This window comes from Aotus nancymaae, unplaced genomic scaffold, assembly GCF_030222135.1.
Source record: "Aotus nancymaae isolate 86718 unplaced genomic scaffold, 86718_ANA_hifiasm-v0.15.2.pri h1tg000029l, whole genome shotgun sequence".
NCBI lineage: Eukaryota > Metazoa > Chordata > Mammalia > Primates > Aotidae > Aotus > Aotus nancymaae.
This window is the reverse complement of record NW_026988442.1, coordinates 95,299,910-95,312,899: the sequence shown is the minus strand read 5'-3', so window position 1 is coordinate 95,312,899 and position 12,990 is coordinate 95,299,910. Positions and strand designations below refer to the sequence as shown.

The window sequence follows — 12,990 nt, the reverse complement described above, 5'->3', positions numbered from 1 at the left end:
TCTTCGGGGCCAAGGACGCACGCCTCCTGTGAGACACTTCTAGGTGTTGGCTTCCTTAGGAGCCTGGGGTTAGGTTAGCTGTCCTGCTTTTCTCCTCTGCCTTGGGGATCTGCCAGATGAAATCCCACATTTGTACAGAACTGGGACGGCCGCAGTGGAACAGGCTGCTTGTGGGGTGTTGGCCATCTTCTTAGAGAAGGCCCTCCATGGCAGATCACAAGGTCAGGAGTTCAAGACCAGCCCGACCAACTTGCTGAGACCCTGTCTCTACTAAAAATAGTAAAATTAGCCAGGTGTGGTGGTGTATGCCTGTAATCCCAGCTACTCAGGAGGCTGAGGCAGGACAATCACTTGAACCTGGGAGGTAGAGGTTGTAGTGAGTGAGATCACGCCATTGCACTCCAGCCTGGGCAACAGAGGGAGACGTGGTCTCAAAAAAAAAAGGCCCTCCATATGGCTTCCTCCAGGAAGCCAGACACGTCCCCCCAGCCACGATTCGCGGACTGCTCTCACTGCAGCCTGTCCAGGGTCTGGGTCCGTCTCAGCAGCATGAGGGCGCACTCAGGGTGTTGCCGGAGCGTGCTGTGTGTGCCGTGTCCCCACTGTGAAGGATGAAGAATGAGGCCCTCAGGACCCGCATCCTCAGAGCACCACACACCGCGCCACCCAGGGAGGGTGGGTGGGGCCATGCAGTGAACGCATCCTTGTGCTGCCAGCCACTGTGGGCACTGGCCAGCAGCCCTCTGGTGATGAGAGGTCCCCCTTCTTATGCACAACGCCCTGTCCTCTGTGGTTGTTGTAATAAACACTATTGCTGGGTTTGTCAGGAGTTATCACTGTGTTCCCCCCCCGTGAACCTGGACCTGCTGTCCTGCAAGGACGTGGTCAGCCTTGGGGCCGGCATTGTCCAGTCTGGCCCTGGGCCCCCCAGATCTCAGCTGTCCTTGCCTGACACACCATCCTGTTCCTTGGCCTGGTTCATCCCCCAGCTTCCTGGCAAAGTTCCTCCTCCCCGAAGCAGGAAAAGGCTGAGATGAATGCCAAGGAAGTGGAGCCGTGGGCCTGGGAAGATGCTGCCGCCGGGTGAGGGTGGGCACTGAGCTGTCCACCCCACCCCTGACTGGATATGGCTGTGCTGTGGTGGGAGGGGTGGCACTGGTGTGGCCACGACACTCTGGAGACGGCCCTTCAAGGAGGAAAGCGAGCCTGGCCGGACCCCGTCAGCGGTGCAGTGTCAGCGCAGGAGGGGACAGCATCTTGCCCCCAGGAGGGTGCGATCTGGGCAGGAGACCCAGAGCGGTCATGTGTTTGGAAGGCAGCTCTGTGCCAGCCAGGGGACAGGAAAGCCCTCCCGCCTCCAGGGAGGTGTGTGCGGCTCTGCCAGGGCCATTGCCAGGTCCCAGGATGAGCAAGACTAGGCAGCCCAGGCAGGTCCCTGTAAACAGCAGGGGCTGGGCTTGGGGCCAGGGATGGGGACTGGGAAGGGATGCCTGGTAGCCAGCGAGGAACCAGGTACACAACTTGGAAAGAAATGCTTTATTTTTAGTTTCGACAGGTAGGGCAATACCTACTTCATCATGTGCTTTTACGTAAATGCCAAATAGCAAAATAATAACAGCTAGAAAATAAAGTCTGTCAGTTTGGAGATCAAGTGCTTTATGTATCTTGAGTGTCATCTATCTTGGAATTTACCTGGGCCTAAGAATAGTAAAGTATTGGGAAACGCTGTAGAGAGCCAGTCTCCAGCTGCTGGGTGGTGGGCCTGGCACTGACCGAATGCGGGTGGCTCAAAGCTCGGAGCGATGCAGGCGCCGTTCCTGCACTGCCTGTAGCCTCTTCTGCCGCTCAGCAAAGTTGTTCTTCACGGTCTGCTTCAGTGCGGGCAGGATGGCACGCTCCGCCACAGGCATGGGGCTCAGAAGCAGGCTGGGGTGGGTAGAGGGACTGTCTCCATGAGCATCCCCAGGAGAGGAGTGTGCTGGGGGTGGGGCCTGCGTGGCCCTCACGGGGCCCACCTCGGCATGCTCTGCTTCTGCGCTGCTGCCGTCCCTTCTCCACTCCTTCCCTTGCAGGGCTGCCCCACTGTCCCCATGCCTGCAGGACTCACCATTTCTTGGGGAGGCTTTTGGTGGAGACTTTGGGGAACTGCATGGCTTCCTGGTCCCTGGGTGAAGGACGAGTCAGCAGTGAGCCCCAGACAGGCCCCCGGGGATGAGGTAGGGGTGCACCCGGCACTCACCTGGGAGAGCTAGACTCAGCCTCCTCTGGGACCACCAGGGGCTTCTGGCTCCCTTCCAGGAGGGACTTGAGGTGCTGCAGCTAAAAGGCAGGGGCAGGGGCATGGCGGGGCCCGCGGCAGTGCCAGACTGCCCAGGGCCAACCCCAACAGGCAGGGCCTCACCTCTTGGGCCTGCAGGAGGTTGGCATTCCACAGCTGGCGGATGAGCACTTCGCACTGCTGAAATGTGGTGGGCTTTCGCAGGTAAGGGGGCAGAGTCATCAGGGGGTACACCCCCATCCTCTGCCTGCCCTGGTGCTGGCTGCCCCCCGCACAGGCAGCCTCTGCCTTCTCGTCTCTGAAACAGTCATTGCAGCAGCCAGAGGTGACCTGCCCAGGTGCGTCTAACCACACTCCCAGCATACCTCCCCAGACTGCTAGCACCCAGGCCAGTGTGGGGAAGAGGGCCGGCCTCCCTTCTCCCACTGACCAGGGCGTTCTGGGCACCAGGTGAGAGTCTCTGGGACTGGGACCTGCCCCTTCCTCTCTCTGAAGGTGCCCAGGGTCATATGTGCTTCAGTGGGTGCCCAGCTAGCTGCCAGGCTGTCCTTGCTTGGGACCCAGTGGGGCTTCTTGCTCCAGGCCTGGTCTCAGGGGACATGCAGAGATTCAGGAGCCTGCCATGCTGCCTGCGCTGCTGAAAGTGTGCACTCGCAGCATCCCGGGGCAGTCCCGAAAACTCGGGGACCACCAGAGCCTGGCCCAGCTCTGTCCTGCTGGCCTAGTGCCCCCCAAAGGCAGGCCGTGGCCAGAGCAGCAGGCAGTGACCAGCTCCAGGAACACAAGTCACTTTTCTTGGTAAGAATATTACTTTGTTTCCTTTTGTCTGAGAAAGTGGTTGAGGGCTGCTGCTGGCCCCTCTTGTGGGCTGAGGTCAGCCGGAGGCTCTGCAGGACCCCCAGGGGAGGGAGGATGACAGCGCCCACTGACGGGCAGAGCGTGGCCATCATTTGGTTTCATGAGCCCTGAACAGCGGCTCCTGGAGCAAGGGCAGAGCAGTTGGCTGACTGCAGGGCGTGAGCCTAGTACATGTAGTCCTGGGGCCCTTAGGGAGCAGGCAAGACTTACTTGGCTTGCCCTTGCACCCCAGGAACCTTGTCCAGCTTGCTGTGGTGAAGTCGGGGCTCCTCTTCCAGGTCCACTTTCTCGGGGACATCAGCTTTCAAGTCTTGCTTCTTGAAGGATCTGGGCTGGGGCCTGGCCTTGCCTTGAGAGTTGGCTGCAAGTCAGACCCGACAGGGCCAGTCACTGCAGGCGCTAACAGCTGCTGCCCACGCCTTCCAGGATGAGCTGCATGTACCCAAGAAGCCCCGGCCCCTGCCTCAGCCTCCTCTGTAAAGGGAAGCCTAAGGAGGGTTCCGGGAGGAATAAATGAGGTTCTGAGGGCGGAGCCCATGGGTGCTGCCTGTAAACACTCTGGAACAATTGAAAGTGGAAGCTGGCTCCATTCTGGGTAAAAGGAAACTGCAGGAGAGGCCCAGGACCCAGGCTGCACGGGTTTCCCCTTCAAGGACAAAGGCCATCACACACCTGGGCCCATCACAGGAATGGCGGCTGGGGCTGAGGAAACTGCCTGGCCTCCAGTGGAGGTGGAGTGGGGAGAAGAGGCTCCCTGCTCCCTGCTCACTCTGCAGGTGCCATGAGCTCAGGGCTCTGTGGGTAGTGCCATCCTTCCTGTGTTCTGCCGGCTTGTGGCAGGGGCATGGGCCAAGCAGGGCTTCTGCAGGGCAGCCAGGGCACATCCTTCTCCCTAGAAGGCCACCCAGGGAGGCCCTTCTGACCACTTGCTGCCCCTGCCTGGGGTGGCTTCCGTGAGGCCTCACTGCCCTCTGTGACTGGCCCCAGTCCTGCCCATCCCACCAGTCCCCTCCTGGTGGTTTCAGCTTGCAGGGCTCCCTTCAGCTGCCCCTTCACCCCCAAATCCTTCAGCTCCTTTGTCAGCGCCCCTAGGGCCACCCAGGCTGGGGTCCCCGTGGGGCACTCGCCCCTGTGAGCACATGGAGGATGCTAGCCTGCTCACCTGGCACCATGGAGTTTGCCATGGACTCGACAGACTGGAAGCTTGACATGGAGAGGCTGCCTGTGGGAGAGTGCACAGGGTCGGCACTGCCGCCCGCAACATGCCCATGCTCGCCTCCTGGCCTGTGTGTCTGTGAGGAGCCCTCCCTCAGCCTGGCAGGGCTGTGTCCTCCCTGCTATACCTACACTCCGCTGATGCAACCCCAGACCCAGCAAGCGCCCACTGGAAAGGTGGTTTCCTGAAGGGCCATCTGCAAAGCAGAAGGGCTTGGGACACATGGAACAGCAGGTCCCGAGGGAGAGCATGGCCTCTTTCTGTATCCCATTAGGGTCCCCAGCACTGCACAACTGGTACTGCCAACTGGGCCACACTTTGCCCAGACCAGCTCACTGGAGTTGCCACAGCGGCTAGGGAAAGGCCCTCACTCAACCCCATTCTCCATATCTCCCCAGAAGGGAGAGCCCTGGGCACTGCTCCAGCTGGGATGTTCCCAAGCTGGTGCCATTCACCAGTCAGATGTCCTCCTGATGTCAGCCCCTGCCCCAAAGATAATGAGGAGTGAGCTCAAGACCTCAACCCAGAATCCTGGGCTGGGTGGGGGCCACCATTAGGATGGGGAAGTGCCTTGGGCAAGTGGCAAGGAGCAGGACTCTGCTTCCTCCCCTCGTCCCCATGGTTGCTGCCCAGATAGCAGGAAGGGATCCCTGGATGGTGTGTGCCCAGAGCCCCTCCCCCAGGATGTCAGGACTCAGAGCCACTGCACTGGAAATCCTGGGCCCGGCCACAGCAGCAATCTGGGGCAAAGACCCAGCAGGGCACGGGCTGCCCCAGGGTCCCCTCCCATTCCAGGAGCTCTGTTCGGAGGAGGGAGGGTCTGGGAAGCACCATGGGCCACCTCCCCACTGCACTGACCTCAGGCCCTCGACTCACTGAGAGCAGCCCCTGCTGTGCTTGGCTGCGTGACATCACCCAGCCGTGGCCGGGGCAGCGGCATCTGTCCAGGTTCCCCAGAACCTGTCCCCACTGGGTTGGCATACAGGGGCCAGTGCAGCCAGGTGGGCAAGGACGGTCTGGAGGGGCTTCCCTGGGCGGCAGGCGCCTCCCCTCAGGCACTGAAGGGCCCGAGTCTCACGTTTCTTCTGTAACTTCTGATTCATTGTGAGCTTGTGATGGAGCTCTGAAAGCAAGCACATGCTCTCCTCAGCACTTGTGAAGCCACAGCCGTTCTGGAAGAAGCCTGGCCTGTCCTCTCCCCCTGCTGAGCCCGAGAGTCCTGGCTCCCCACTGGCTGACTGGGCCCTGCACCAAGGGTCCTGCTCTCCACCACGCCTTTGCCTCGGGTGTCAGGCCAGGAATGCCCCTGCCCGTTCCCTAGGCAGAGTCCACCGGGCACATCAGCCTCTTCCTCCCACCTGAGATGAGTACAGGGCATCCACGCTGCCAGGCAGGGCCTGGGATCCAGGGGCACAGAGGTGAGCTCCGGAACCCCTGGCGTGGATGAGCAGATGCGGTGTCACGATCCCGTGGGTGTCGGGGACTGGGGCGAGGCTCAGAAGCGGGGTCCTGACACACAGACGCCTGGAGTTGTACGGCAGCAGCAGGGAGTGGGGCAGGAGAGGAGGCCGCAGGCACTGGTGACCCTGCCGGAGCCCTCCCGAAGCAGGCGCCAGGAGCGGAGCCAGAGCGGCCCGCATCCGGGCGGGCCCTCTTTCTGCTCGGGCCTGCCATGGGGGTGAGGAGCGGCTAAGGGTGCCGTTGGGACAGGCCCAGTTGGAGACGGCGTGGGCACAGGCTGAGCAGGGCTATGCCTGCCCCGGCCCTGTGTGTTTAGCTGGAGGACGGTCACTGCGCTGCGCGCTGGCGCTTGGGCATGCTTCCCCTCTACAGAGTTTTTAACAGAGGTGTGGCGGGGTCAGCGTCTGAAATGTAGCGGCCCCACGAGGCAGGCACACAGGGAGGGCACCGCCCGGCCGGGGGCAGGGGACGGCTCAGCGTGGCAGGACGCCGCGTGGGCTTGCTGCCCTGTGTCTCCCCAGGCGCGTGCTGCGTTCACGGCTGCGCCTCTGTCCTGCGGGAGCCGCGGTGCTCAGGGCGCCGGGGGAGGCAGGGCCGGCCTGGGGCGCCGCGCCCACTTACCCTTGTTCGATCTCCTCGTGGAGCTTGACCGGCGTCTCCGAGTGCTGCTGCTGCTGCTGCTGCAGGAACCGCAGGCTCTTCTCCAGGACCGGGACCCGCTGCTGCGGGTCGCTCTGCACGAGCTGCGGGCTCGGCGGCCGCAGGGACCGGACGCCCACAGCGGGGCGCTGGCGCCGGCGCCGCGTAACCCGGGAGCCCGGGGTGGGCGAGCTGGGAGGCGGCGACCCGGCCGCCAGCCCCGCACCGATCACAGCGCCGTCCCCACGCACCCCGCCGCTGCCACCGCACCCCGGCTCCACGGCCAGGCCGCCGGGCCGGGCGTCCCGTCACCATGGAAACCGGCGCCACCGAGCGGGCGGGGGCCGTGGCTGGCTCTTCCGGAGCGAGTCGTGATTTAAAGGCATCCAGGGCCCGGAGCGGTGGCTCAGGCCCGTCATCCCAGCACTTTGGGAGGCCGACGCGGGGATCACTTGAGGTCAGGAGTTCGTGACCAGCCCGACCAACGTGGCAAAACGCTGTCTCTACTAAAAATACAAAAGTTAGCCTGGTGTGGTGGCGCGCGCCTGTGATCTCAGCTACTCGGGAGGCCGAGGCAGAAGAACAGCTTGAACTGGGAGGCAGAGGTCGCAGGCAGCCGAGACCGCGCCATTGCACTCCAGCCTGGGCGACAGAGCGAGACTAATAATAATAATAATAGTAATAATAAAAGGCATCCAGGCCTCCTCTCCAGCCTGGGCGACAGAGCGAGACCCCGTCTCTACAAAAATTGAAAGAAAAGCCCGACATGGGTGGCTAGCGCCTGTGGTAGTCCCAGCTACTCGGGTGGCTGAGGTGGGAGGATCACTTGAGGTCACGAGTTCGAGACCAGCCTGGCCAACATGGTGAAACCCGTCTCTACTAGCAACACAAAAACTAGCCGGGCGTGGTGGCGCACGCCCGTGATCCCAGCTGCTCGGGAGGCTGAGGCAGGAGAGTCGTTTGAACCCGGGAAGCGGAGGTTGCGGTGAGCCGAGACCGCGCCACTGCACTCCAGCCTGGGCGACGAGAGCGAAACTCCGTCTCAAAAACAGACAGACGATCCCACGCTTCCACACCTGAAACGCTGACTTGCGTCCTCTGAACTCTGCGCTCCCGAGCGGGCGCCCGCAGCCTCGGCACCGGCGAAGGCTCCGTGAGCCGAGCTCGGCCCGGCTCCGACCCCGGTTGGCGGCCGCCTCGGGGGTGCTCGGCCCCGGCCCGCGCCCTGCCGTCCAGGCACACACACAGGTTCCTGCGGCGCGGGCGTATCTCAAAATATAAATCAAATATTTAATAAAAAGCTACAGCTGTGCGCCGGCATATTTTTACCACACGGAATTAACGCCCTACTGCGCGGGAAAAGACGGTCCACACAAGGGCGCTCCAACCCTCGCAGAGGCGCCCAGCTCCGCGCGCGCCCGCCTTCGTCCATCCGGGTCCTTCAGGCCCCCGCGGGAGCGCGCACGCCGCGCAGTCACGTGCCCCGGCGCGCCCCCGCCGCAGCGCGCTCGGGCGGAAGTGAGGTCGGCGGCTCCGGTGGCTGCGCGGCGTCGGCGGGGAGCGCGGGCTGCGGAGAGCGGGCCGGGCCGGGCCGAGCGGAGCCGAGCGAGCGGGAGCGCGGCGCCCGGGAGGCAGCAGAGACGCGGGGCTCGGAGCGCCAGCCCCGTACCGTAGCGCGTCTCCTCGGCGCGCCCGCCTCGCTCAGCCCCACGGCCAAGGCCGCCGCGGGCCGGCGTGCGCTGGTCACCGAGGCCCAGGCCGCCGCCGCGGCGCGGTGAGTGGGGGCGGGCGGCGGGCGGCTGCGCGCCGAGGCCGGAAGTGCGGCGCTTTGTGCGGCCGGCTCGGGGCGGCGCCGAGGTCGGCCCGCGGCTCGGGATCGCTGGGCGTCCGGGCCGGCCTGGGCTGCGCTGTGTCCCGCGGGCCGGGCCGGGCCGGGCGGGGGCCGGGGGCGATCAGGGCGGCCGGATCCGGGCGCGGGCAGGTGCGGGCCGGGCGGCGCGGGGCTGCCGCTTCGGTGGCCGAGGTGGCTTCGCTGCGCGCGGCGTTCTCCTGAGGGTCGGGGTCGGAGCCGTGGGGAGCGCGAGCGTGAAACCCGGGGGCACAGCGCTGTGGCCGCAGCCGTTTCCCGTGTGTAACTGCTCAGTTCGTTACCCACACGTAAAAATGGTTTGTTCTTGTTTGTTTTTTTTTTTGCCTGGCGGAATCCGAGCGTCCTCCTTTGAGCTTGAAAAGGCACGATTTAAATTAAAGGCTTTTAAGATTTCGGAGAGGACGTTTCGTGGCCCAGCCTGGATTCACTTTGAAAAGGCGGTGCGCCTTTAGGACGCGCACAAATAAGGGTATTTCTGTTTTACGGTGTGTGTGGACGTGAAGTGTGCATCTCATGGGCTGTTTGAGTTAATGTTTAATCATTAAAGTTAAACATAAGAATTTTATTAGTGTTTTCGCATGCCAGGAAGCGTTACAAATGAAGGGGTTTATATCGTTCCCACTCCTTAAACTTCCAGGTCGTCCTTGGGTAATTTGAGATCCCTTTTCTCAAATACTATGGATGAAAGATTCTAGATTAAATAAAACTTTTTGGTTTTGGCAATAACAGAGACACATTTTAAAGCTTTTGTGGATAAAGGAGTGGGTTATTTTTGCTCTGACAGCCAAGAGTTGAGCAGTGTAAGGCTATTCTAATTTTGAAGCTAGTGTTGCAGAAATTGTGAAGATCTTGCTTCTTTTTGTCTTTGTAAAGCAGGCTGACTTTGGTGGAGTGTTGGCATATGTTACTCATGTAACATTTCGGAATGTTTCTGCATACAAGAAAGCTTTAAAATGAGTTAAAATTAGTTGTGATTTTTGATTAAATGAAAGTTAAGGTCTGGTAGAAGGCGGTCTGCACACTTTAAGAGTTGGAGTCTGCTTTCTTTGGGTTCTCCTGGGTGTTCCGTGTACAGCAGCCACTAGAAATACCTAAGCAGGTAGTTCCCTCTTCTTCCTGACCCCTGCACTTGGGAATCCGGGAAGGATTAGGCTGTGTGTATACGTTCCTTGCCTGGAACCCAGAAGTGGGGAGGAAGCAGCCCAGGTCTTCTTACCATACCCTGATGTGTTTCTTAGGAAGTAAGAGCAGTGTGATGCCATAGAAGTAGAGGATTAGAATTGAAAAAAATCTAAAGTGTGTTTTAAAATTATTATTTTATTTATTTGTTTATTTATTTTTTATGAGTCGGAGTTTCGCTCTTGTCACCCAGGCTGGAGTGCAGTGGCGCGATCTCGGCTCACCGCAACCTCCGCCTCCTGGGTTCAAGCAATTCTCCTGCCTCAGCCTCCCGAGTAGCTGGGATTACAGGCACGCGCCACCATGCCCAGCTAATTTTTTGTATTTTTAGTAGAGACGGGGTTTCACCTTGTTGACCAGGATGGTCTCGATCTCTTGACCTCGTGATCCGCCCGCCTTGGCCTCCCAAAGTTCTGGGATTACAGGCGTGAGCCACCGCGCCCGGCCCTTAAAATTATTTTTTTGGCTCCATAAAGAGAAATCTTACCAAACTTGTCTTATTTAGACAGTTTCTTTTCCTGGATCAATTGAGTACAGTTTTAAAAGAACAGTACACTAGCTTAATAGAGTAATGATTATTTCATGCCTTGTGTCCAGTCTGTTAAGTCTGTCTGATTGTACTGTGCAGAAATACATGAATTCCCAGTAAAATGCAAACCCAAACCTTGGTAGTGAAAGTAAAGTTTGATGGGGGAAGGTGGAGTACAAAACTTATTCTTTTTTTTTTTTTTTTTTTTTCCAGCTAGAGTTTCAAGCTTTGTTGCCCCGGCTGGAGTGCAGTGGTCTGATCTCAGTTCACTGCATCCTCTGCCTCAGCCTGGTGAGTAGCGGGGATTATAGGCGTGTCCCACCATGCCCAGCTAATTTTTCTGTTTTTAGTAGAGACAGGGTTTCATCATATTGGCCACGCTGAGTGTGAACTCTCCTCGGCCTCCCGCAGTGCTGGGATTACAGATGCGAGCCACCACGCCAGGCTAAGAGCTTTCTTTATATGCCCCCCCATTTTTTTTTTTTTTTTTTTTTTTGAGATGGAGTCTCGCTCTGTGGCTCAGGCTGGAGAGCATTGGCGCAGTCTCGGTTCACTGCAAACTCCACCTCCCTGGTTCAGGCGATTCTCCTGCCTCAGCCTCCCGAGTAGCTAGGATTACAGGCGCTTGCCACTACTCGCGGCTAATTTTTGTATTTTTAGTAGAGGCGGAGTTTTACTGAGTTGTCCAGTCTGGTCTTGAACTCCTGATCTCAGGTGATCCTCCTGCCTTGGCCTCCCAGAGTGCTGGGATTACAGGCGTGAGCCACTGCGCCTGGCCTATATGCTCTTTATTTTATTTTATTTTGTTTCATTTTATTTTTGAGACGTTTTTGCTCTGTTGCCCAGGCTGGAGTGCAGTGGCATGATCTTGGCTCACTACAACCTCCTTTTCATGGGTTCAAGTGATTTTCCTGCCTCTGCCTCCCCAGTAGCTGAGATTACGGGTACACACCACCACGCCTAACTAACTTGTTCTTTTAGTAGAGATGGGGTCTCACTATGTTGCCCAGTCTGGTCTTGAACTCCTGACCTCAAGTGATCCACCCGTGTTGGCCTCCCACAGTGCTGGGATTACAGGTGTGAGCCACTGTGTCCAGCCTCTTTTTTTTTTTTTTTTTGAGACAGAGTCTTGCTCTGTCACCTGGGCTGGAGTGCAGTGGCGCAGTCTCAGCTCACTGCACCCTCTGTCTCCCGGGTTCAAGCGATTCTCCTGCCTCAGCCTCCTGAGTAGCTAGGACTACAGGCGTGTGCCACCACGTCTGGCTAATTTTTGCGTGTTTTTTTTTTTTTTCTGAGACGGAGTTTCGCTCTTGTTACCCAGGCTGGAGTGCAATGGCGCGATCTTGGCTCACCGCAACCTCTGCCTCCTGGGTTCAAGCAATTCTCCTGCCTCAGCCTCCCGAGTAGCTGGGACTACAGGCACGTGCCACCACGCCCAGCTAATTTTTTGTATTTTTAGTAGAGACGGGGTTTCACCTTGTTGACCAGGATGGTCTCGATCTCTTGATCTCGTGAGCCACTGCGCCCGGCCAATTTTTGTGTTTTTAGTAGAGATGGAGTTTCACAATGTTGGTCAGGCTGGTCTGGAACTCTTGACCTTGTGATCCACCTGCCTTGGCCTCCCAACAGCCTCTTCTAAAAAATATATATATTTTAACATTTTTTTGTAGAGATGGGAGTCTCACTGTATTGCCCAGGTTGGAAAAAGGGGGAGAGAAAGGAGGAAGGCTAGATTGTTCTAGATTAAAATAGATTTAGACATAAAGGCAATAGATGGATTTTGTTTTGACTCTGATTTACACTGAAAAAACTGTAAGCAGAGTTTAAAGATATGTGGGACACGACTGAATACGAGCTGGGCGTCAGCTGGGTTGAAACAATCGTGTTTAAGCCTGATAATAATAGTACAGTGATTATGTATAAATGCATAATTTTGTAGAGATGTACTGAGGTATAAAAAGTTGAAAATGACACGTCTGTAATTTAAAATATTTCTACAAAAGGGCAAATGCAACCAAATGTTAATAATCCTTACATCAAGATGCTGGGTATAAGGCTGTGCACTGTATTGCTGCATTTTCAGTTTGCACAGTGGAAAACTGGGTTCAAGCAACCCTCCTGCCTCAGCCTCCCAAAGCACTGGCGTGACAGGCACTTGCCGCCATGCCTGGTCTGCAAGCTCTTGTTGATGTGAGACGTTACTGAGATTTTCCAGTGTTGATTTTTCTGAGTATTATATCTTGTATATTGGTGTTTCTGAGAGTGAATTTAAATCTCGAAATTAGGTTTGTTGATATAAAATTGTGAAGGCCTCGTATTGTAGCATTTCATAATGTTCTGTGTGGGAACTTTGCTTAGAGATGGTGCGTTTTCAAACTAGGGAAAAATAGTACAGGGATGGGTCTTTCTTTTTTCTTTTTGTTTGAGACAGAGTCTTACTCTGTCGCCCAGGCTGGAGTGCAGTGGCACAATCTCAGCTCATTGAAACCTCCACCTCCCAGGTTCAGGGGATTCTCCTGCTTCAGCCTTCCGAGTAGCTGACTACAGTTACGCTGACTGCAGTTAGTAGGGACTACAGGTGCACGCCACCACGCCCAGCTAATTTTTGTATTTTTAGTAGAGATGGGGTTTCACCATATTGGCCAGGCTGGTCTCGAACTCCTGACCTCGTGATTCACCACCTTGTGATCCACTGCCTCAGCCTCCCAAAGTGCTGGAATTACAGGCGTGAGCCACCACACCTGGCTGGGTCTTTCATTTTAAAGATAGACGTTTCTTCTGATTATTATTTGATTTTCAGGTTAGGAATTTTTGCTGTCATCTTTTTAAAAGTAATCTGACATTTGTCTATTCTAATGCAGGTGTCATGCCACCCATAGGAATTCTGACAGTTGAGTCATTTCAAATGGGAAACTTTAAAAAAGTGGTACGCTCTAGATCCAGCCTTGGGATGGGGTTTC

At 57.4% G+C, this 12,990-nt stretch overlaps 2 protein-coding genes across 6 annotated transcripts in view; one reads left to right on the top strand and one right to left on the bottom strand.

Moving 5' to 3' along the window:
- Positions 1-1,521: 1,521 nt before the first annotated feature.
- On the bottom strand, positions 1,522-7,884 carry CCDC74A (coiled-coil domain containing 74A). The gene is made up of 9 exons (XM_064382915.1): positions 7,803-7,884; positions 7,542-7,721; positions 6,435-6,644; positions 4,299-4,358; positions 3,347-3,497; positions 2,402-2,576; positions 2,240-2,319; positions 2,108-2,164; positions 1,522-1,926 (listed from the first exon to the last, which is right to left on the bottom strand). Exons 1-9 carry the CDS (start codon positions 7,882-7,884, stop codon positions 1,788-1,790), a joined length of 1,134 nt encoding a protein of 377 aa, XP_064238985.1. The 3' UTR covers positions 1,522-1,787.
- Positions 7,885-7,975: 91 nt separating this feature from the next.
- FAM168B (family with sequence similarity 168 member B) overlaps positions 7,976-12,990 on the top strand; it is a 26,709-nt gene continuing 21,694 nt past the window's right edge. Inside the window, exons 1-2 of one of the 5 annotated variants that reach the window (XM_064382890.1) lie at positions 8,512-8,579; positions 10,244-10,321. The gene's annotated coding sequence lies outside the window, so the exon portion shown is untranslated. Of the gene's footprint in view, positions 8,227-8,511; positions 8,619-10,243; positions 10,322-12,990 lie in introns of those variants that run through there. The other 4 variants (XM_064382889.1, XM_064382891.1, XM_012434236.3 and 1 more) reach the window with 4 other exon arrangements.